We start from the raw sequence: 22,329 nt of genomic DNA, 5'->3' as shown, positions 1-22,329 counted from the left end.
TGATGCAGTAGTAGCTGTGTTCATGTAACGTACACATTTAGCATTGCAATGCCCCTAGAGATATTATGTCACATAAAATACATCAATACACTACTGTCTCAGACTGAGGCTAGATCATGGATGACAGTCACCTTTTGTGCAGTGCCCAGCCCAGAGCTATGGTTCTGCCTACCTGCTCTCCTCTTCTCCCTCATGGTTTTCTAGGCTCCTGTCCTCATTACCAATCCAGGTTTGCTTGCTGCTCTAAAGCAACCTTACATCTATCATCTTTCACCTCTCCATTACATGAGCCTTAAACAAAAGAAAGGAGCACAACAAGCATTGCTGAACGAAACTATTCCACATGGTCTGACTACAGACCAACAGCCTCTGCTATGTTCTCGGGACCAGGTTAAGCTGACTCAAGTGAAAACACTCAAATATTCACCAATTACTTTTTATTACTTTAAACTTGTTTCTAAACTAGAGAAATTGGTCTCTGCACCAAGATACTGCTGATGACTCCCCAAGCCCTTCTAGGACTTGTTGGGAAAGAAGAAAGAAAATACACTACATTTGCTGATGCTCTTTCACCTACTATTTAAAAGTAATTGAAATTTTGCAGCTGTCTGTTTCCTAATCTTATGCTTCACTTCAATGAGGTAGGGGGGAAATCAGCTGAGTCATTTATGAATAAAGCTGGAATATCTGGGAATTAGTATTTCAGTAGAACTCTGCAGTTCCACATCTCTAAAAGCACACAAATACAGTATTTTAAAGAGATACTTCATTAAAACTCCAGGTGATATTCTGGCCTTAAGATTCCCACTAACTTCAAGAGGGTCAAGATTTCATCACTGATTTCTCATTTTTTGTCACTTGATGTTTTATAAGATTTTTCAGGATTGAAAGCTTCAAAAGTAATCTTTCTTGGAAAGTTTTTGGGGAGAGAATAATTATTTGTAATCTTATTTTAATGCCCTACAGCAATAATAACCAAGAACGTACAGAAAAATGTGTCTGTATTTTTCTTTTGTTTATGCTTTCGAGTAAAAGGGCTTTGTGTTCCATGCAACACAAGGTAAATGGATTTGTTTCTAAAACCATCTCTCTCCTCCACTGGGATCTGAAAAAAATAGAGGATTAATTCTATGAAAGAGATTTATATATGGGGAGATTAACCAGCCTATGGAATTCTCTTTCAAAGAAACTAAAGATATCTCAGACATTAGCATGAGAAAAGTAGCCCTACAGTTTGGGTTTTTTAAAACATATTAGGAAGGGTTTTGATGCCCATGTCCCACTGCAAAGGCATCACCACACAGCAGTGTGACCAGGCTGTGGCAATTTAAACTGATCACTGACGATCAGTAACCAATCACCTCTGTGCTCCAAGACCAATAAGCAGTGACAGAAACAATTCTTTTGGCTCAGTAACTAGACGGTATGATTTCAAAACATACCTAAGGGGTTTGAAAACAAACAAATAAAAATCAGCTTTCAACTAGAGGAGGGTAGTAGTGATCAGTCTCATCCTGGCAGAGGAAAGAAAGGACCCAGGTGGATTTGGGCTTCATACATATGAGTTCTGGGCTATCTTGGGAAACACTCTTCATCAAGAGTTTTTTAAAATAGTTTAAGCTGACAGATAACTAACAAGATAGCCCGAGTAGAACTGCATTTCTTCTCCCTCTTCAGCATCCCCCTTCCTTTGCACTGAAGTTTTGACAACTACTGTAAATCTGAAGCTCTTGTCAGCTCTACATCCAGCTAATCTACTCGTTTGGTCTCTAAACAAAGAAGTCATCACATAAGTATAACCTTCCATGATTTCGCAGAAGACAGCCCTGTAAACAGACTACACAGGAAACAAAGAACTGAAATTACAGTTTGCATGTATTTGATGTGCAGTCTAAGTTTTCCAAAAATTACTGCAATTCTGGAGGAACTATGGTTTGATGGTTTGTTGCGTTGCTTTAAATAGCAGAAGAAAATTAAAGTCCCTTCTTTCTATAAGCTATACCATTTAACAACAGAACTGTTAACCATCGCTGAAAACACTTATGTATTATGACTGGGGGCAAGAGGAAGGCTTAATGCCTTGAAATGGCTGCAACCAAACAATAGCAGCTTTGCCTGTGGCTTTTCACCATTACATCAGATACAGACTGCTTAGCCTGTTAAAAATATGTATACATGCTTTAAGGCAGCCAAAGACTAGCTCCTACAACTAAACACTGTCATACAATACTGCTGGTGATGCATGCTAGACAATGACATAGCTCATTTACCAATGATGCCCAGCGACCCACTTACCGTGCTCAGCTCTTGACTTCACCATATTCTCAGCAAATAGTCTTAAGTATGGACCAATCTTGCAGCACATGGCACGCGCTGGTTTATCTGAGGCCTGACAGCAAACACAGAGGTGCCAAACCCATGTCTCCCATCAGTGATCCTTCTTGCAATGACGTGATGATCTAAAAAGCTTGATCTTTCTTCATCTCATGTGGTTGTGTATGCTCTACAGCTGTCCTCAGCTGCTCAGAACTCCTTAAACCAAAATATGGTCTCTTTATGGAAACCATTGTCTGCAGGCAACTCTTCACATTCCATCCACAATCAGTTCTCATGTTAAACTCAAAAACCATTTCACCGTGGTTCAGAAAAAAAAATAGAACATGATTCAAATCCTAGTATTATCCCCTTAGAGAATTTGTTATTTTATTTTTTAGGTTTTGGTATATAATCTGAGAGGAAAAGTCTGAAATGTGATTAACCACAAGGGCCTCATAGTAAATGAGCTCAGGATAAGTTGTAAATTCTATTGCCATGTGGCCTGAACATGCAATGTCTTTCCTTCCCCATGCCACTCTGGACAGGGGTGGCAGGGAATATCTCCAAAGTCAGCTGCTCTCCCCGTGTGTCACTGCTCCAGGCTGGCTTTGCCACCCAGTTCAAACCCATGGAAAGGCAGAGCCTGATGCTGCCAACCAACCCATGTCTGCTCCTGAGCTGAACCTGTCAAGTGAAACCAACACAGCCAGGAAGAAGCACTGAATGACACCAGCACTGCCCATGTGAGATGGAAGGATCTCAGCTCCTCTCACAGCACTGGGGTTGCTCCAATCACTAACTCAAATTATACTCTGTAGGAACGGATATCTACACAAAGATCAAAACTTGGTGGCCTGAGCATCTTCTAATGTGTCTGAGTGTTAAGTCAGGCACTTCCAGTCATAAGTAAAGTCAGCGCATGAAGAAGTTAACCACCCTTCTCCTTGATATTCACTGCTCTAGATATTCAAGCTGGGCATAGGCTTATAGAAAGAGCAGTGCCACCCTGGTTTGGATGCTGCCTGACAACTTTACCTTCTAGAAATCATTTTACACTCCATTATAGCTCTTCCTCCACTGGTCTTCCTAGCTTAGCCTGGACAACATCACATCTAAAGAAAAGGTTTCTATTAACCCTGGGATTGAACAGCTCTGAGCCACACACAGCAGCACACCCTGGCTATCATGCAATGATCAACACTCCATAGCACTGAGATCCAGAAGACACAGGGTGCAGGGTGCTAATTCAGAGCTATCTTACTCTGTCCAAAATCATGTTAACCCATGCCAGGGAGTCAGGCTGAGGTTTCCTAGCCACATTTTCCAAATAGCTATGGTTCCTCACACCCCCATCCCTTTTGCTACTCCTTATATTCATGTAACTGCTGTAACACAGCATCCCAGGGAGAGAAGAAGGCAAACAAAAGACATTATAGCCAATTTGTATGGGAAAAAAATCAATTAAGTTCAGACATCTCATTGACCTTCTAACCTGTTTATCCCCCAGCTTTAATTTATACTACCACTTGCAAATGGATTTGACACATCAGCCCACCATTTCCCTGGGAAGGTGCAACAGGCACAGACAGAGTGCCTGGATCTCAGAATACTCCATTTATCCAGATCCTTCCCTCTCCCCCCCTGCCATTCAGTGGATGCTAAGGAGCGCTAAGGGAATAAAATAGGATACAGAAAATACACAAGAGCTCTTTGAAGCCCTGCAGTGGGCCTCCTTTTTACCTTCCACTGATTTAATTACCAGAAACTAAGGGCTGACTTGCCAAAACCAAGAATGCCCATACATTGCCACATCAGCCCAGTCCCACAGAGGTGACAGAGCCACACTCAGAGTCTTTTCATGCCACACTTGTATGCATTCACAAAACTTAACATGCGCTGAAAATAAGTTATAGGTGGCGGTGGGAGGTGTTTTTACTGTTACAACACAAAGCCTAAGAAAGAGCTCCAAGTTCTATTGCTGAGAAGCATTTGCATCCTTTATTCTGGGGAACCAGATAGCAATTTCATCTCACTAGCCAGAAAACACCCTAGCTTCAGCAAGTACAAAACCAGCATCCTCACAGTAAACCACAGAAAAACAGTCACCTGTATGTTAGACCTCAGGAATTCATTCAGTCCTGTCATGTTTTCAAAATTATGGCATTCCAGGGCTTATTAACACACTGAAAGGTTTCTGTACAATCCCTATCTTTTGACTAAGATGACATACATATTTCTAATGGACTGAATGGCACTTTCTTACTCAACATTTTTGGACATGTTTAATATATAAGAATCAAACAAAAAAAAAAAATCAAGTCTGACATAGCTGCACCCATGCAAGTCCAAGGGAATCAGCAAATGAATCTCATAATAAAATAGACCAAACCTTGAAATTGGTGCAGTTGCATGGAATATAAATTTTTCCAAGGCAAGCATTGTTAACTTCTGCAGAATAAGCTCTTTGAAAAAGAGGAAAAGGGCAGCTTCAAGAAAACAACTTTAGAAAAGCAGAGAATGCAAGTGAAAATACATACATTTTTCTGAATGTGTGTTCCTGTCTCTGTATGAACCAGCCAAAAGTAAGCACTGCAGTCTTCTCCAGCCTGCAGACACAGCTCGCTAGCCAGTGCCTCTGCGGCTCCTCTAAGATTTCCCTAGTTATAGCCAAGTAAAAATTGATTAAACACTGACTATTTCACTGCAGCTATTGGAAATCCCACAAAAGTTACTAGAATGAGCTCAGCTGCTCTATGCTTTCTGTAGGTAAAACTCTAAATAAAGGCAGAGCTTAAAGAACACAATCCCCTGAAGAAAAAAACCAACAAGCCCAGTGGCCAGCAGCTGTGCTCTGCCCCGTGTTCCAGCAGAGACACAGGAACACTTTCAAATGGATCCAAGTCTGAATACCAATACACTACAGAAGATGGGACCTGGTCCTTTTGGAGACGTGTCTGTAACAAGCTCCTAACCTGGCCTCTCTCTAGTTCTCACCCTCTGACCACTACAGGCACTCTCGAACTTTTTTCCCAGTAACAGTGTATTCAACATGACAGTCTCCAGTTACATTCAAATAAGCTACATTCAGTTAGCCAAGGACCCACCTAGTCCCATATATAAAAAAGGGAGCTGTGAAGTCAAAGGTAAAGCATTATGTTATTTTACATCATAGCAATGACTGGGTTAGAAAGCCCAGTCTAAAAACACGGAGTGCTTAGTATAATTCATATTGATATCAAGTGGTGTATAGAACCAGAACTCTCATCCTTACCATGCAGCAGGTTACGTGAAGTTTATTTCCATTAAAGCCATTCAAGTTTAATTTGAGTCAAGTTGAAACATGGCTGTTACACTCATGAAAAAGGAGAATTTTCTCAAAACAGGTAGGTCTGGACTTAAAAGCTCTATATGGGAGAGGGAAAATGCATGTCAGGGTATCATGTCTGCAGACGACCTGCGGCTAAGGAGGGGTGGAGGAAAGGAGAGGCGAGAGGAAACACACAGAGAACAATACGGGGAAAGGGACTATTCTCGGGGAGAGGGAGGATGCGAGGCCAAGCCGGGAAGGCAAACAAGGGCAACAAAAGCAAAGGAAGCGCCCTGGGCTTCCTCCGTGGGGCCTTGGTCCGGCAGGGACGTATTTCTATCCTACTGTGCCTGTTCACACCCCGATGGACCCTGCACTGTGGCTAAATCCAGTGCCACACGGCTCCTTTCTTTAAGGGGAATGACAAGATGACAGTGCCGATAGATCCGCTCCTGCTTGGCTAAGTTAGGGTGGGAACGCTTCTCAGATTCCTTAGTCCCCAAACGGCACTCATTGTCTGAAAACGAGCAAATATTTGTTATCGCCCCAGCCGAGAGCAGAATCGCAGTGGTGACACTTCATTGCGCTCCATGGGGAATTCAGTCTCCCTGGAGAGCTCCCAGGTTTGCTTTCCTCGGTAGTCCCTGGCTCCGCCAGACACCGAACTTGAACCAAACGGGGGACGGGACGGGTGGGCAGAGCCACGAGTGGGTGGGGAGCCCCCGGCCCCCCACCGCCGCTCTCGCGTGGGTGTGGCCGCGCGTTTCCCTCGCGGTATCACGGCGGGGGGAACCCCGCAGCTTCAGCCCCCCCATCCACGGGAGCCCCGCACCGTGTACCCCTCAGTCAGCGCATCCCCTCCACCGCACTCTCCCTCCTGTCACCCGTTGCCCCCGCCCTTTAGGAGAACAATGCGCTGCCCGCCCCTGCTCTTACCTTGGCGGGGGCTCCCTGCCGCGGTGCGGGCAGCCCGGCTGGCGGCCGCCCGCTGAGCGCTCGGGGCTGCCGGCGGAGCCCAGCCCGCCCCGCCCGGCCCCGCCGCCGATGCCGCCTCTCCCCTCGCATCCACCCCCGCGGCGGCTGCCGGCTCCTCACCGCACACCCGGCGGGGGCAGGGCTTAGAGCCGGCGGGTCCCGCACGCCCGGCGGGGCAGGGCTTAGAGCCGGCCCGGCTCCCCCCCGCATCGGGGTGCGAGGGGCAGCTCCGCCCCCGGCTGCTGGGACCCTACTCCCCCTCCCCGTGTGTGAGGAGGGGGACCAAGGGACCCGCAGCCACTCCCAGCAGCACAAGACGCGATGGCGATGGATGCTCAGGTCATGTTTACATCCGTGCGTGTGTGCATGTGCACACGCAGACGCGATCTCACCCCTCACAAAGCGCCGCAGCTGCCTCCCTGCACAGGAGAGGGGACACGGGCAAGTTAGAGCATCCTCGTCGTCAACTTCAGCAAAAGCCGGAGCCGCGGAGGGACGTGTCCAGCCCTGCTCTCCACATACCAGTATAGTCAACACTGGCAATTCCTCTGGGTCGCCTTCCCCAGGGCCACTCTGTGTCCTCCCTCGGCTTTGATTTACTCCCAGCTGCAATTCACGGTATAGGCAGAAGACACGCGTCATCTCCTCTTAGGTGATATATGGATATTTCTACAGAGCAATCGCTGGACTCATAGGGGTCCTTTGTCATCCTCGGGAGGTGAAACAAAACAATGAGTTCAAGAATATCCGTGCTGGTATGTTACAAATGCAGGTTTCTATTTACGGTATGGAAATGGATTGTCTAAAGTACAGCAATGAACAGCAGCCTGCCTGTTGTTGGGGGTTGTCAGATAAAGTGGAAGTGCTTGCAAACCATGTTAGAAGCCCAGCTTGCCATTTGAAATGAGCAGCATCATAGCAAGTCCTATATATTCCACAAAACAAATCACTGCAGCTAAAACAGCACTTGTGTTGTGAAAAATTTACTCCAGTACTTTGCCATGAAGAAATATGCCGTTATTTTTCTTAAAATTTCACAAATCCTTGTTAGTTCATTTAACCAAAATTAAGAAGATCACAAGATCCTCCTAGGTAAATTGGATTATTTTTTTTTTTCCATGCAATCATCTCACATTAAATAACAGTTATTAGCCCCAGCAATGCCAGGTCTTCCTATTTATCACATCTACAGACCACAGTACCCAGCTACCTGGTGCAGAGGAATGAACTCAGCTTGACTTACGTATTTTGCATACATCTCCATCTACATTTGTGCAGGATTCCTTGGCAATATTGCACCCATGCCATTGTAGCAGCGATCTGTTCATGCTGTCCTGAACTTGGTGCATCAGTCATGCTAGCGGTGTTCATCCAGTTAATTCTCTTGCCTCTCCTGCCTCATTTCTGCTTATACCTGTGGGGGCCCCATGCCTAGTCTTTGCTGTGGTCTGACTTAGTTGGGTTGGTTTTGGTTTTTTAATTCCTTCTGTTCCTCTGGGGTTGCAGTTTGGGAATTGAGGAGTGGTCTCAGATGTTGCCAATTGCCAGGACGATAGCAACATTGACCTCTCCTGCTACAACTTAACACAAATCAAGAGTGAGGCCATAACTTCAGGTCATTGGCTTTTGCACATCACCCTCCAAACTTTCTTCCATACAGCCTGCATCCTACAGATCCTTCATGCCTGCTTTATTCACAGGATGTCACAGGTTTCCTTTACATTCATGTGCTAGGGAGTTTATCTGCTCCCTAGAAACACTAAACAGATTATTTTAGCTACATGTACCACTGTATCAGTAGTCTCATCGATGCCTAATTTCCAGCTACTATCAACTGCCATCCCCCAGTGGGCTCCGTACTGCAGAAGATGAACAACTATGCAGTCTCCCTAAAGAGATTGTTCTATATCACAAAAAAATTCTAACAGTACCTATTATTTCAACCGTTACAATTCACCATACCCTCTGTGTGTGTAGTACTTCATTAAGGGAAGTTACACTGACATTTTCTAGTGATGTATGCATCCATTTGCCTTCCACAAATAATCCTAAATCAAAGTCTAGATACAGAGGAGTGAGCTTCCTTTGGAGAGGAAAGGTCAGCCAGTATTTATAGTAGCTGAAACAAATGCTCTTTATCTGGTTTATAGCTGTATTATAACAAAACCAAAAGCTTACAGAAAACAGTGCAGATGCACCTGTACAAATAATGAGTGATAACAGTGCATGACAGCAGAGAGAACCTTCCAGTGTGATTGATGAAGTGCTGCAGGGCAAAATTCTTCAGCCAGCTTTGCACTGGACCCTGTGATAATAACCTATACCAGCTCCCCGTTGTGGGTGGTGTCTGACAAATCCACAAGTTCTTTCCCTCAAGAGCAGAGAGGCCAGGGATGTGAAGCATAGAGAACCTGGAGATTTGGTTTGCCCAAGGTCTCACAGCAAGCCACAAAGAATTTGTCCCACTTTCAACCAAGCTACTTCAGAGTACATGTCTTACATTAAGATGCCCCAGGTTTGGTGAGAAATTCCACTTCTAGTCTATGGTGGGGAACAAACTCAAAGGAAGACTAAACAATAAAGTCCTTTTGCCTTGCTTGACCAACAGCTGTTTACACAATCCAAAACTCCAGAGATTAAATGCATTGCAGCATAACTAGTCAACATATCTATTTCCTGAAGGTTTGGCAGCCTGAAACAAAACCCCTGCATTCCCAGCTCTGAAACATTATTTTTGGATATCAAATTTTAAGTAAATATCTAAAGCCTATGGACATGTGAGAGATATCGGGTTAAAGATCTCTTGGCAACAGTGGCTGAATATACACTCTTTTCCTTATGTGGAAGGTAGAACCCAACACTGACCATAGCTCTTGGCAAAATTCCTTTATAGCAAGGAAAGAATATTAATGTTTAAAAGGGTACTTTGCCTCTCTGCTGAGATCTACCACTGATGTTAATCTGTACAAACTGCTGGAGTGGGTATCATTTATTATTTAGGATGAACAGTGCAATGCCAGGCTAAATGGACTGCTAGTCTTACCCATTGCAGCACTCTTCTGGGAGACCCCAGTAAAGACAAGCTGTTTATGTAGTTTGGCACTGACATAGACAGAACCTAAAATGAGCATCACTTGAGTGATGGTGATGAACAGACTCATTGTATTTCATGTCCTCTGCACAGCCAGTCTTCACTCAGGTGTGCTAACAGCAAGTATCCAGTTTTTTGAGGGCTTTGGGGGAAGAGTTGCTGTTTAGGCTGATGACAAAAAAATCCTCTTTCAGGTTCCTCAGGAACCGGAAAAAGGTTATCCCTCCAGCAATAAACCACTTCACATGACTGGAGGTTGCTTCCATGAAGCTCAACTGGCAAAATGGAATATACTGTCATGTAAAGTTAGCCAGCTTAGCTAAAAATAGTTTCACTGCTGGTTTCAGCTAAGTTGGCTGCTTTACTCCTAAAGCTGAGATGACCACTCACACGCTGGAGCTGTGCACCTGCAGCGAAGCATGAAACTCCAGAAGAGAATGACAGTAAACAGCCTGGTAGTGATCCATATTCATTTTACAAGCAGGTGGTAGAGTTTTAAATATCTACATAAACCTTAATGGTATAGGCACGCAATATATTAGAAACAATCCAAGGTAGACTATAGTCAACTCAAAACTCCCACAGCCACCTTGCGTAAGCCCCAGAAACACCACAAACCACCTGCTGTGTTTCAAATCTGAACCAAAATGTGCATATTCTAAAAGTTGCTCAATCCTGAAAAAGCAATTTGGATGTTCCCTTCTAAAATGATTTCCCAGTTCAAATTATTTTTCCCCCTTTCAGAACAGGTCTGCTGAGTTGGACAGAAAAGTCCTTACCATAAACATTCCTTCTGTGATACTGCAAACCCATTTCCCATGTTGCTATCATGAAGAGGACTGGAACATCCAGGGCAGGCAGGAGCTGCTCCTTGGGCAGCTGTACAAAGTTTGGTGACACCCTGGTCACTCTCCTAATCATAACCCTTCTCCTTCCTACTTTCCTTTTTCCTCCACTTCTCAAGAACATCCTGGGGTCTGACCCTCTTCACAACCTTTTGCAAGCTGTGTCTATTTGTGAAGTTTCATGTAGTTGATGCAGTTTAAATGAAGAAGTGGAAGACAAGGGTTTACTGGCTTTTCTTTGTGTTCAGATTCATATCAAGTGTGTCTTATATGTTGAATAGTCAACTTAGGTATATTTTTAGAAAAGGAAATGAGATAAATAAAACTCAAAGATAGAGCAAAATGAGGTCATTTACCTTATCTGCCAAAACATATAAACTATTGTTATAAAAATACACCAGCAGACCTGAGCCCTGGGAAACCTTCTACAAAGCCAACTTGTAGATGCCAGGGTTCATGTCCAAGGTCCAAATTCAGCCAATATATTCATACATGTTTAATCTCAGCTTTCAGTGGGCTCCTGGGGTACTGCTGCTGATGTGAGCAGCCTGTTTGCACCAGACAATTTTACAAAGCTTGATGGGGCTGAGCTGTCTTCTGCCACCTCTGCACATTACACAACTCCTGTTTTCAGTTGTAGATCCTCATGTATCCTTGCCTTACATTTAGATGCATTAATGCCATTCTAAGGCTCTAACTATGTCAATATGATGTAACTTAAACATGAGCAAAAACTAGGGTCACTAATCACATCCAATAGTAAATAATCTCTTAAATATTGCTGCATAATATTTAGTTTCTATTTAAATTTGGTTCTGTTAGCTGATATTCTTCTAAAATACTACAAAAGCAGTTAAAAACAGTAACTCCTCTAAACACCATTAGTCTTGATATTTTGTTTTCTTCCACATATATGTGTCTGACACTCAATGTCCCAATGCCATTTTTCGTCTCCCCACATTTCAGAAAGTCTTGGTGGTAATAACCCACTTTTCCATCCTTCATCCAGGCTGAATTAATGCCTGAGTTTAAGGGCCTGAAACTAGATGAGTGAACCAAATATTGACTCATACCATTGCCTTTCACCTCCATGCTTTGGACTTGCAATTATCTATTCCACCTCCCTGTATTGCCTGCTTACACCGCAGATGAGATACTGTCTCCAACACAGACTTGACAATAGCTGAGCCCAGAGGCTGAAGATAAAGTTTGCAGAAATAATTGAAGAATTTTGCAAATTTTTGGTTTCTAGGCCCTTAATATTTCCAGTGTTCCTAAATAAGAGGCAGTTCTGCAGGATAACAGCAGGACAAGAAACACACACTCAGATCCTACACATGCTCTCACAGACCTTCCTTCCCCTTACCTGTGCTTGAGAAGAAGATAAAGCAAGCTGAAGGCATGAGTGTTACTCTTTTTATCACTAAAACTCATCTCACAGAAATGATGGCTATTCTGATGGGTAACAGCAGGATCTACTGGGTTTTCCTTGCGCTGTTGTCACTTCATTATTCACTGATCCTATTCCTGTTTCCATAGAACTAGAGGCAGATTGCAAAGTGCAGAATGGCTTGCTACAGTCATTCAGTTAAACCACCTTGCACTCCACGGGCCACAGTATTTCACCCAGTGATTACTGTAGGTCTCCTAACCACTGCTGAGCAATCATTAGTCTCTCTAAAGGACATACTCCTATGTCTGCAGCACCATTAATGCTAGAAGAGATCCTGCTTCTGAACATTTGTCTGCATGAGAAACTGTAAAGAGTTTTTACATTCACATTCCTGATAAATTTGTGCATTCAGAATGATTTGGAATATTCATTAGTTTTGAAAGATACACTTAGAAAATGAATTTCCAATTTGTTCCTGGGGCTATATTAGTACCTAAAGATCCAAGCTGTGTCTCCCATATTTCAAAGTGTTATCCAAACAGTTTAAAAAACTGGTCTCCTAGTGACCTTGCCATGTATTAATAAAAACACTACTCATTATCTCATCAGGAGATCCAAATGCACATTACTAATATTACTATTAGCAGTTTCCCTTATTTTTCATAGAGATGGCTGAGGATCAGAAAGGGGCACAGGTTGACCAGCAAGGAAGCTATGCTCCCACATTCCGGTCCTCCACACAAATCCATCGTTATACGCAGACATCTTCTGGGTGTCTCTTGCTCAAAATGCCTCCAGAACTTTACTTACTTTCCTTTTCAAATGAAGTCTCTGCTAAACTACGTATTTTGAACTCTAACTAAGACACAAACATCAATCACACTCACTAAGGACTACTTCAGCCTATGAGGCTAATAAAATGAGGCTCAGAAGGGACATTTTCATTATCACTGAAGCACCAGTTTGCTGGAGACTCAATACTCATGGGTGGTCAGGGAAGCTGCAAGGACAGGCACTGTGCCTGTACCCAGAGTTAGTGGCTATAACTGCAGCGCTTCTGGGATACATGGAAAAGGCTGCTTGCTAGATACTGTTTAAGATTTAACCTACCATAAAATGAATTAGCTTAGACCTTTACCTATTAGTTTGCCTTTCTACACAATACTTTCTAGTGAGTCCAAAACTTTTCTCCACCACTTTATTGCCCTGTGATTTTGTTTGATGACTAGGGAACAATTGTCAAACTTCTGTTTTTTACTTTTATGCATCAAGAAAAGGACCACTTTATACTTATTTTAGTTTTCATATCTCATGATCAGAGCTTGAAGCTACTTTGCTTCTGTCTCCAGGAACATTTGACAGCCATAAATCAGAATCATGGCTACTCTAGTAGCCATCAGGCATATCTTGATGGCTACACAGGGGTTTAATGTGAGGGCTTTTTGTTTTGCCTTTCCACCAGCCGGTCTAGGACGACACATTAATATGGAAAATAGCATAATACTAGAGACATTTAAGCAGCTAAAAATACTATGAAAGGGTTAATGGACATATTCTAACAAAGAGGGTCCTGCTTGTTGGATCCTGTTTATTTGATCATAATAGCTAAAACTGCTCCAAAGGGTTTTGTTATGCTAGTGTCAAGGAGGAATAATGACATTTGGCCCATGACATTTGCTCTGTCTCTACAGTAATGCAACCTAGATCAGAACCTGACAACCTAAAATGAACTTGTTGACCTTCCATTAGTGCTCTCAGCCTTCAGAATGCTCTTCACGGACACTCTGAAATGACTTCTGGTGAATAAGTCAACTATGCAGTTACACTCAGAGAGAGTCTTGGCCTATGTCAAGGGACAGAGCCTACAAGAACATCCTTCATGAAACTCAGCTGTGATTCAAAGCAGCAAGTCATGTAGCTCTGCAAAGATAAAGTCATACATTAAATACTCTCCCAAAAGAACCCATTAAGAATGACCATGGCAAAGCTCATTATCTAAGCCACATTTTAGCAACATGTTTACCTTAAGATTATGTGTGCATAATCCACACAACATCAATTAAAAACAAACAAACACATACTACAAAGCTTGTCAAAGTCACAAGGTAAGTTGAACTCCAAGATACCCTCAGACATTGCACCAGCAACACACCCAAAAATGTCTTCTCTACAATGCAGTAGACCTCAAGGTTTAAAAAACAGGTTAGGAAAATGTTTATTGTTGAAGAAGCTCGTATAGTTGCTCTTACCTTTGGCAAAAGGTACACCAGAAAGGGCCATGAGATCCCTAAGGGACACTGAGCAATGCAGGGACCTTGCCAGCCAGGGCTCAGCCTCTTGGTAGGTGAGCAAGACCAGCCCAGAGCTGGTGACCAGCTTCAGGTAGGAGTCCAGACCATTAAGTAAATTCCCAAATGAGGCATAACCATATTCAAGCAGAGAATTCAGTCCATGTGGTAGGATCCACAGCCAAGCATAGCTGAGCTAAGAACCAGCACTACTCCAGCATGGTTCAGGTAAGGGAGTAGATGCCCCCAGCTGAGTTTAAATGGGTTCTTGGGTGGAGGCAACAGGTGAGGCTAGTCAAGGCCACTAAGGCCCTCAGAGCTCTATCAGAGACCCTTTCAAATAATTCTGGACACTTTCATACAGTGATTTTAAAGCTTGTTCCACAATCAGAATATACTCTGCTCTTTCTGCAAATAGTTATGTCCATGACATGAAAGTGTAGCCATCTCCACTTCCAGAAGGTTTAAAGAAGAGGTCAGAAAAGTTTTTGGCAGGGAGGATTTAGGTAATACAGAAGGCGTCTGTGTATAAGGAAGACAGGGGGACAGTAAGCTGCATTAGGAAAATACCTTAAAGCCAGCTATGATTTTTAACACCTGACTTCAGGGCAGGGTAACTGCTTCAGAGAGACCAGAGGCATTGAAACAAGACTGCTTGAACTAGAGTTTGCCTCATTTTCTTCTCTTCTTGCAATTGAGAATAGAATTTAAAACCAGAAGAAAGGTGGTGTTTTGGTTTGATTTTTTTCTGGCCTATGCAGATTAGCATAGAAGGCTGGATTCCATAGATTTTTATGTCTAGAAAAGGACAGCATTTACATCTGTTTATACTGTATAAACAAACAAACAAAATCTCTGATTAGATCACACTATGATAGGGCTTCCAGAAATTACTCATAAGTGCCTGCCTCATTAAAACTCAAGTTACCTGCGCTCCTACACATGCTTTTGGAAATCCCACCCTGCTCATAGAGAAGACTGTCTGCTTCCAGTAGAAAAACTCATCTGTGAAGACACTGAAAGTGCACAGCATCTCACAGCAGCAAGCCTCTAATTACCACATGGTAATTGCCACAGTGATTAAATTGTCATCAGGTCCTTGCTAGTTTCTATCTACGTTCCTTTATCTGTGCAAAACGGGTAGGGAATCTAGATCAAAATAATAAAAGTGAGGTGGAAACACATTGCCCCTTATTTCAGGGGCATAGCTGTACAAAAGGGTATTAAATCAGCTTTATTGCTTAGGTATACTTAACATGTTACAGCTTAGAAGATGACGATTTCATGGGAAAGGATTACACCAGTTTGGGTTGTGTTTAAGGCATGCCCTCTTAGATATACATTTTCTGCTTTCTTAAACTGTAAAATGTTCCCAATTCAGTGTTCTTCACACGTAGCCATTTGTTCAAATTGCAGACTATACCTTGCAACATGTATGTCACTTTACTACTTTTTTTCCATCAATAATCGTCCACTTTCCAGATATGGAAATCATTGTATCTTAATCTTAACTGCAAGTTGATTTGTATTCACTGAAGCATACGGATAATCCACAAGAGCCTATGCTTAAAAATTGCTGTTGAAGTCAGTGTAGCCAATGCAGATGGCTATACAGCAAGGATAATCTCTGTGTGGGTTTCATCCAGTGCTACTACAGCCCGGTTACAGAGCATCCACTCCCATAGGAACCCAGAGGCCTCAGGGAGAAAAAAGAGGCATAAAGAAATAAATAAACAAACACAATAAACTGGATACCCAGCCTGCCGGCAGATTAAGTCAAGAAGGAGTATTAAGTTGTTTGAGTTCCCATTTAAAAATAAATAAATCAAATCTCCCAGTCAATCTGCTTAATGTCTGATTGACATTAAGCAGATAAGTAGTGATTTAGCCTTATGGGGTAGATTTCTTCCTGTGATGCAGTGGTCATGTCATACTTGGAAGATGACAAGTGATTTTTAAAAATTTCCTGTCTTGCTACAGGTCAGTGATGTATTTGCTACAAGGTGAGGGTGCTCCTTGTTTTTCTATTTCAGGTGCTTCTGAGGCATTCTGATAGGGGCCAGCCATGTAAAAACAATGCTGCCAAATCACACAATGGTGCTGTAAATAATTCCACACAGGGAAAAGGTTTCAGAGATTATGAAAATGTTTAATATGGAAGACGTTCTGCTGGTCGTTCAGCATTTTCTATTCCTGGGACTGCTTCGCAGCCCCACGAATGCCAGCAGAACCCAACATGTAAAACAATCAAGTGCCACAACACCCACCCAGTTTTGCTGCATCCTATTTTATTGCATTGATTTATCTCTCAATTTCTTACAGACTTATTGAGCCTAAATTGGCTTGCACAGTTGAGCTTCCCCAGACGCTCACCGGATTCTGCAAAAGGTGATTTTTCACTTTGTGTTCAGATGTCAGCGCAGGTCTCCTGCACCTGCGCCCGCCTGGCCTTAACCCCCACACTCCCAGGGGATGCTCAGTCCTGATTCCTTCCAGGACCAGGCTTCTCTTCTGCCACCCACATACCCCATCATGCAAGATTAGCACATGCAGTGCCCTTTCTTCATTAGTTTTGCCCTCTTTCCTCTCCCCAAAATGAAAAAGTACTAGGCCCAAAGTGGACAGTTCATAACGGTTATTTTGGCCTTCAAGCATTTTGTTTCCTGGGGCACAACTTTCTAATTCTGTGACAAAAGCTTTTTTTTCGTTGATGTTGACAGCTTCACCCACAAACCACCTCAATATATTGTTGAGTAACATTTTCCTTTGTTGACAGCTGATGGTCCACAATGACAACGTAAAGAGATCAGCACAATCCAGTCCAATCCATTAACTTATTTAAATCACCTTTGATACTGCTGCTGGGCTGGCCAGGCACCCTCAATACCTGCCAAGACAACTACCGAGACAGTTGTGCCATCTAAACTCTCTTCTCAGCTATGCTAAGATTTTTTTGGTGACTAACCAGACTGAGGCTGGTTAGAATTTCCATGCTTTCCACAATTTGATCTGAACTAGTTAGACCAGAGCCGCTGATGTCCCTGTTTGCAGTGGGAACCTGCTGTCACTGAGCTGCAGCATCTCCCACCCACCACCCTGTACAGGCATTGACACCAGCCTGGTGGCAGTAGGCTGGATCTAACGGCACAGCTCCACTAAAATGTCAGAGCTATGCTGCCTTAGAGCAAAGATGCATCTCCCTGTTCCTCCCACATCTCCTTGGAAATAACTCCTGCAGGAATCCCAGGTATGGCCACAGTTGTGCTGCTGTCTTTCCTCCACACAGCAGTTTCTCTAGGTGATTTAGCAGCCCCCCTCCCCTCACTGTCCCTCTGGCTTTAACGTCATTTAAACACCATTTCACGTCCAGCCTGCTTTCCTGGCTCAAATACCGCTTTCCATCTTATCTTAAAGCCTTTTAATTCCAATGTTATTCCCTCACTCTTTCCTTCTGTAATTCATTTAGCGTAAAGCTGCAGTGAGATGGTTCCCTGCTCTCCCTTCTTGGTTCGCCCTGCAGATAGTAAAGATGTTTTTACATCCTCACATTTGTTGTCAGGGAACATCTCCACTTCACTGCCAGGTTATCTCCTGCAGCCCCCGCATTGTCCTGCTGCAGACCTGCTTAGGCTGCTTGTGAGCTCCTGAGAGGCCCTAGTCACACACAGCACTTTGGGGTAAGTCAGCATCATTTGGGTTGTCTCAAAAGTGGTGATTTAGGAGCTGACAAGAAGCAGGTCTGCTCCTTGCACTGCAACAGAGAAGTGGGGTGCTGGGGTGTGCTGTCCTTCCTCACCTCAGGGAGCCCTGAAATCTTACCTGTGCTATTTCCACAGAGCAGGGCATGCTCCTGCAATTCCCAGCACTCCAAACATCACACGTTTGGATCATCAAGTTTCTAAACATCGCGCTGTCTGTAAATGACAGCTAAACACTCCAGCCTACACACATGAGGACACAGATGCATTAAACAACACAGCACACGGAGCTGCAGGCTGCAGGGAGCCCTTGTGCCAGAAACACGGTTTAGCTGCTTTAGTTTAGGAAGCTTCCCTGCTTCCAAAAACAAAGCAGCAAAGGGAGTCCTGGGGAGAAAGCAAAGGAAAAGCTGCTGTAAAAGGAAAAATTTTAAGCCCAACAGAAACAGAAGTCTTATTCATAAAAGAAAGAACCATTTAAGACCAGAAATGCCTAATATGGAGAAGGGCAGGAGTGTACACAACTACCGCATCACATTGGTTTCCTACCCAAGACCCTCCAGCAATGTTACCCCCAGTGGCATTTGTTTGGGCTTTTCCAGCAAGGACATTATTAGCCATTGAATCTTGGGTGTTTTTATGCAAAACACTTATTTTAATTCACTGAAAATCTTCTTTTGCCTATCTCATTTCAGCTTTTCTCCTTAGGATTACAATGGCCAAACTCTGCCAACTTGGTAAGTGCCACAGGCAGCAGAGGTGCTGGGGCTGCGGTGACAGCTGTGTCAGTGCTGGTCCTCTCCAGCCAGCACCAGCCAGCCCACCATATGCAAGTGTCAGAGCATCCGCTGTTGGTCAAAGCAGCAAATGCTTAAATGGCCACAACCCCCCGCTCACGGTGGCATTTCTGTATGAATGACAGAAGGAGAGGGGGCTGAGCAATGCAAAAAAATCCCATTGCCATGAATATTCATGTGGATTTTTAAGCATGCTTGGTGTGTGTTTGCACGTCCTTTGTGTCCGCTTCTGGTTGAATGCACCAGCAAATGAGTTTCTGAGGAAAACAGGAGAAAGTGTACTCTCTAATGGGAACTTCAAAATTGTTATTATTTATTGCTTGTGTCACCATTGCATTTAGGAGTTACATCCATGACCCAAATGAGCTGGGCGCTATAGACACAACCTCTGCCCCAAGGAGCTTGCTTGCTAATTCAAGAGAGGAGAAGCTGCCGGAGAACCCCAGGAAAAGGGAAGACTTTGTCCTGGCAGTGGTAGTCAGAGAGACCAACGTGTTCCTACCACACTGCTGATCCGATCATCCTGAGTTTCCGCAGGGAAGGAGGGACTGGGCAGATGACTGTGCAGCTTGGGAGAAAGCCCAAAGATGCAGGCTGGAGAAGCAAAGTGGGTGATGATGGCTGTTTTCAGAGCTGACGGAGCTTGTGTGGACTTTGCGATGTGGAATGAGAGGCAGCAGCTGGGGCTGCGCCATCTGAGCACTTGTACCAGCCACCAGCCATGTGTTCAGCCAGCGGCGCACAGGGCTGTTCCTGCAATCTGTACATCCCATCAGAAGGGCTCAAAATTTGAATTTCAAATGTGAAATATTTGCAGTGACTCGGTCACCAGGAAATTGCCAAGCAAGAAACGTTTGTGAAAATCATTTGGTAATGTTTTAACAATCGCTATAACAATTGGTAAGAACTCAACCTGTTCTCAGGCAATTTCCAGGTGGAAAGGGATGAATAAATTATTCCCTGTAATTTTTTTTTTTTTTTCCCCAGGCTATTTCATAGCTGTTTAGATGAAATTCCACACCACTTATTTTTGTTTAACATCCTAACAAAAGAAAGATGAATCAGACTTAACGCAGCTAGGAAATATGTCCCTTGATGAACTTCTTTTATTGAAAATTATGTGATGTGTTTTCACTTACAGAGTCTTTGGTGAATGAGGAACTATTACTTCTCTGTAACTGCAAAAGTCAGGAGGGGAGTTTACCCTGGATGTTGTATTTTTGAGCTTGGCAAACAAGGGATGAATTTCCTTTTCTGAAACAAAAAAAACCCTTCTTTGTGTAAAAATTCGATTATTTGCAATGTCTTGAAGACAACTATGAAACAACAAAGAGCAGGACACCAATAGAGGCAAGTGTGGAAATTTCCATCATAGAGACAGGTTCCTTTGGACAACCGAGAACATGATTTGTGGTTGGCTGAAAAAAATAATTGAGAGGCATCACGAAAGCTCTTGGCTTGCATGCTTGAGGAGCTGAAATTGCCCCTTTCTCCCCCCTTTACTCTCCACCCTCCCTCACCACTGTACTTCATACGTGTTTAATTTCAAAGGTCCTCCAGGGTCTGGCCTCTGGCACCGTGACTAAAATGAAATGTTCTGGCTGGGAGCTGGGGAGGGGGGGACGGAGAACAAAGCCCACGAGCTGTGCCACTGGAGAGAGGTTCCCAGGCTGTCCCTGCTCCAGCATGACCGACTGCAGACAGCTAATTAACAGTAGACACAAATAATTAACATCTGTGAACCCAGACAGTTTTGCCTGGGGACCTCTGAGAAGCAAACCCAGCAGCGTGGTCTGTGGGTGTGTGACAAATGCTTATTTCAAATGATTGAACTGTCTTAGAGAGCAGAGTTGCTCCTACCAGGGTGCCTGTGGTGGGCATCACCAGCAAATGCCAGCATCATTTTTTTAGCATGGATTTATAGACACCAGAGCCGTTATAGATGGCTCAAATCAGTGACGTCCTCTTCATTTCCTTCTGTTAGGTCACTTTATGGGGTTTAGGTGGCAGAAATCCCTTCCCCACTGCAAACATCGAGTGGGTTTTGCTCATGGCAAAGAGTAACTGGGGCGAAAGCTGTGATTGCTCCCCAAAAGCCAGGCATGGTTTACCAGTGGCCACCTCAGCATATTGGTGACCTCTCCCTTCCACACGCCCGACTGCCTCAGCAGATGGGCCCTTCAGTGCTTACAATTTTTATGGTGTGATGCTTCAGCAAGAAATTTAAATAAATTACAGCCCTGTAACACAGAGAATGTTTAGTTTTGATGTTAGATAATGTGAAGTTATGTCCTTAAAGCTTTATTCATCAAAATGGGTGCACGCTCTGTCACTGGGAGGGCACCTGGCAGACACAAAAGGTCAGAGATGTGGATTCAGCACTCCATCAAACTGGTCATCCTAAAATCTGAGTGTGGGGGGCTGTTTTTCCCCTCACTCTCCAGTCAGCAGAACAGGATTGCGATGATATCGCATTTGCTGCCCAATCACCCCTGGCACGACTAACAAGGATCTATCGTTGGAGCAGTTTACCCAGAGCTGAACAAGCTGAGATCCTTCTCATGGCAAGTGCCCCTCCTGGGCTGGCAGAGCGGTGCTGGGGAGACACAACACGCTCAGTGTGGAGCCTCCTCAAAGCCCAACACCTTCAAATCCACAGCTTTGCCTTGCAAACTTACACTTGCTAAGAAACAGGGACAGCTTCTCAACGCAGACACTTCAGCTATGGAAGGGAATGCTGCTTTTAAAATTTTCTGGGGATTCACTAAAAATGCACAGTCTTACCCCAGAAGCATTTTACCTTCACATACTCATTGATCACAGCTCAGGCTGTGACTAGACATGCAAAATGCAAAACACACAATCTGGGCCGCTGAACCCTGTCAGAGCCAGCAAGGTTGGTGAATAAGACTCCTAAATCATAACTACACAGTAACACTATTCAAGTACAACTTGTTCTTTGCATGCTCCATGATCATATAATGCAGAAAAGTTCATTTTCATTATTTTTCAAATAGCTTATAAGATTAGACAAATAGACATGTTTTTCTCTTGCACACTGAATACTTGGAATATTTGCATATTTAGGTAATGACAGTATTTTTTTTTATGCTGTAGTTTGCTTGTGGTCATAAATCCATAATGCACTCCAAGGCTCTATTGTCCACCAAAATGTGATGTGCTTCAGTTTTTTCAAGTTATGAGCATACATCTGGAATTCATTAAGCAACATGACCAACACATTTTCCATCTCATAGTCACTATCTTTGTATGACCTTCTTGGTCCGATGACTCAAACATATTTAATAAATTATTAACAGAGATTACATTATTGACAGAGGAGCTGTGTAATTGTTTGAAAGGGTGCTCGGAATCAGGGTTGTTGTAATCTGCCAAAATCAAAGAGGGAAAGTTGTCAGGAAAACTCCACAGCAAGAAAATTTAAACCCAGCATATTTTCAGATAAAAAATGAGTCTTGAATGGTTGCAGTTCATAACTCTTTCGGTGGATTTTAGCTGTCAGATGCTTTAAGGACACAAACCGTCATCTCTGTCTGCCCTGTGCGGGAAACACAAGATTTGAGAGGGAACTGGGCCTTCCTCTGCCACCGAGGTACAG

General features: G+C 43.6%; 1 protein-coding gene across 4 annotated transcripts in view; it reads right to left on the bottom strand.

Annotated features, from left to right (window-relative positions):
- FRMD4B (FERM domain containing 4B) overlaps positions 1 to 7,106 on the bottom strand; it is a 131,225-nt gene extending 124,119 nt beyond the window's left edge. Inside the window, exon 1 of one of the 4 annotated variants that reach the window (XM_082059776.1) lies at positions 6,991 to 7,106. Coding sequence is in view for 1 of the 4 variants with exons in the window: in XM_082059771.1 (XP_081915897.1) it covers positions 6,560 to 6,688 (129 nt within the window). In the remaining 3 variants the exon portion in view is untranslated. Of the gene's footprint in view, positions 1 to 6,559; positions 6,719 to 6,990 lie in introns of those variants that run through there. The other 3 variants (XM_082059771.1, XM_082059772.1, XM_082059774.1) reach the window with 3 other exon arrangements.
- Positions 7,107 to 22,329: the final 15,223 nt, after the last annotated feature.

Source organism: Streptopelia decaocto (genome assembly GCF_964273445.1).
Source record: "Streptopelia decaocto genome assembly, chromosome: 8".
Lineage (NCBI taxonomy): Eukaryota > Metazoa > Chordata > Aves > Columbiformes > Columbidae > Streptopelia > Streptopelia decaocto.
Note: the sequence above shows the minus strand (reverse complement) of the source record. Positions and strands in the feature narration are given on the sequence as shown.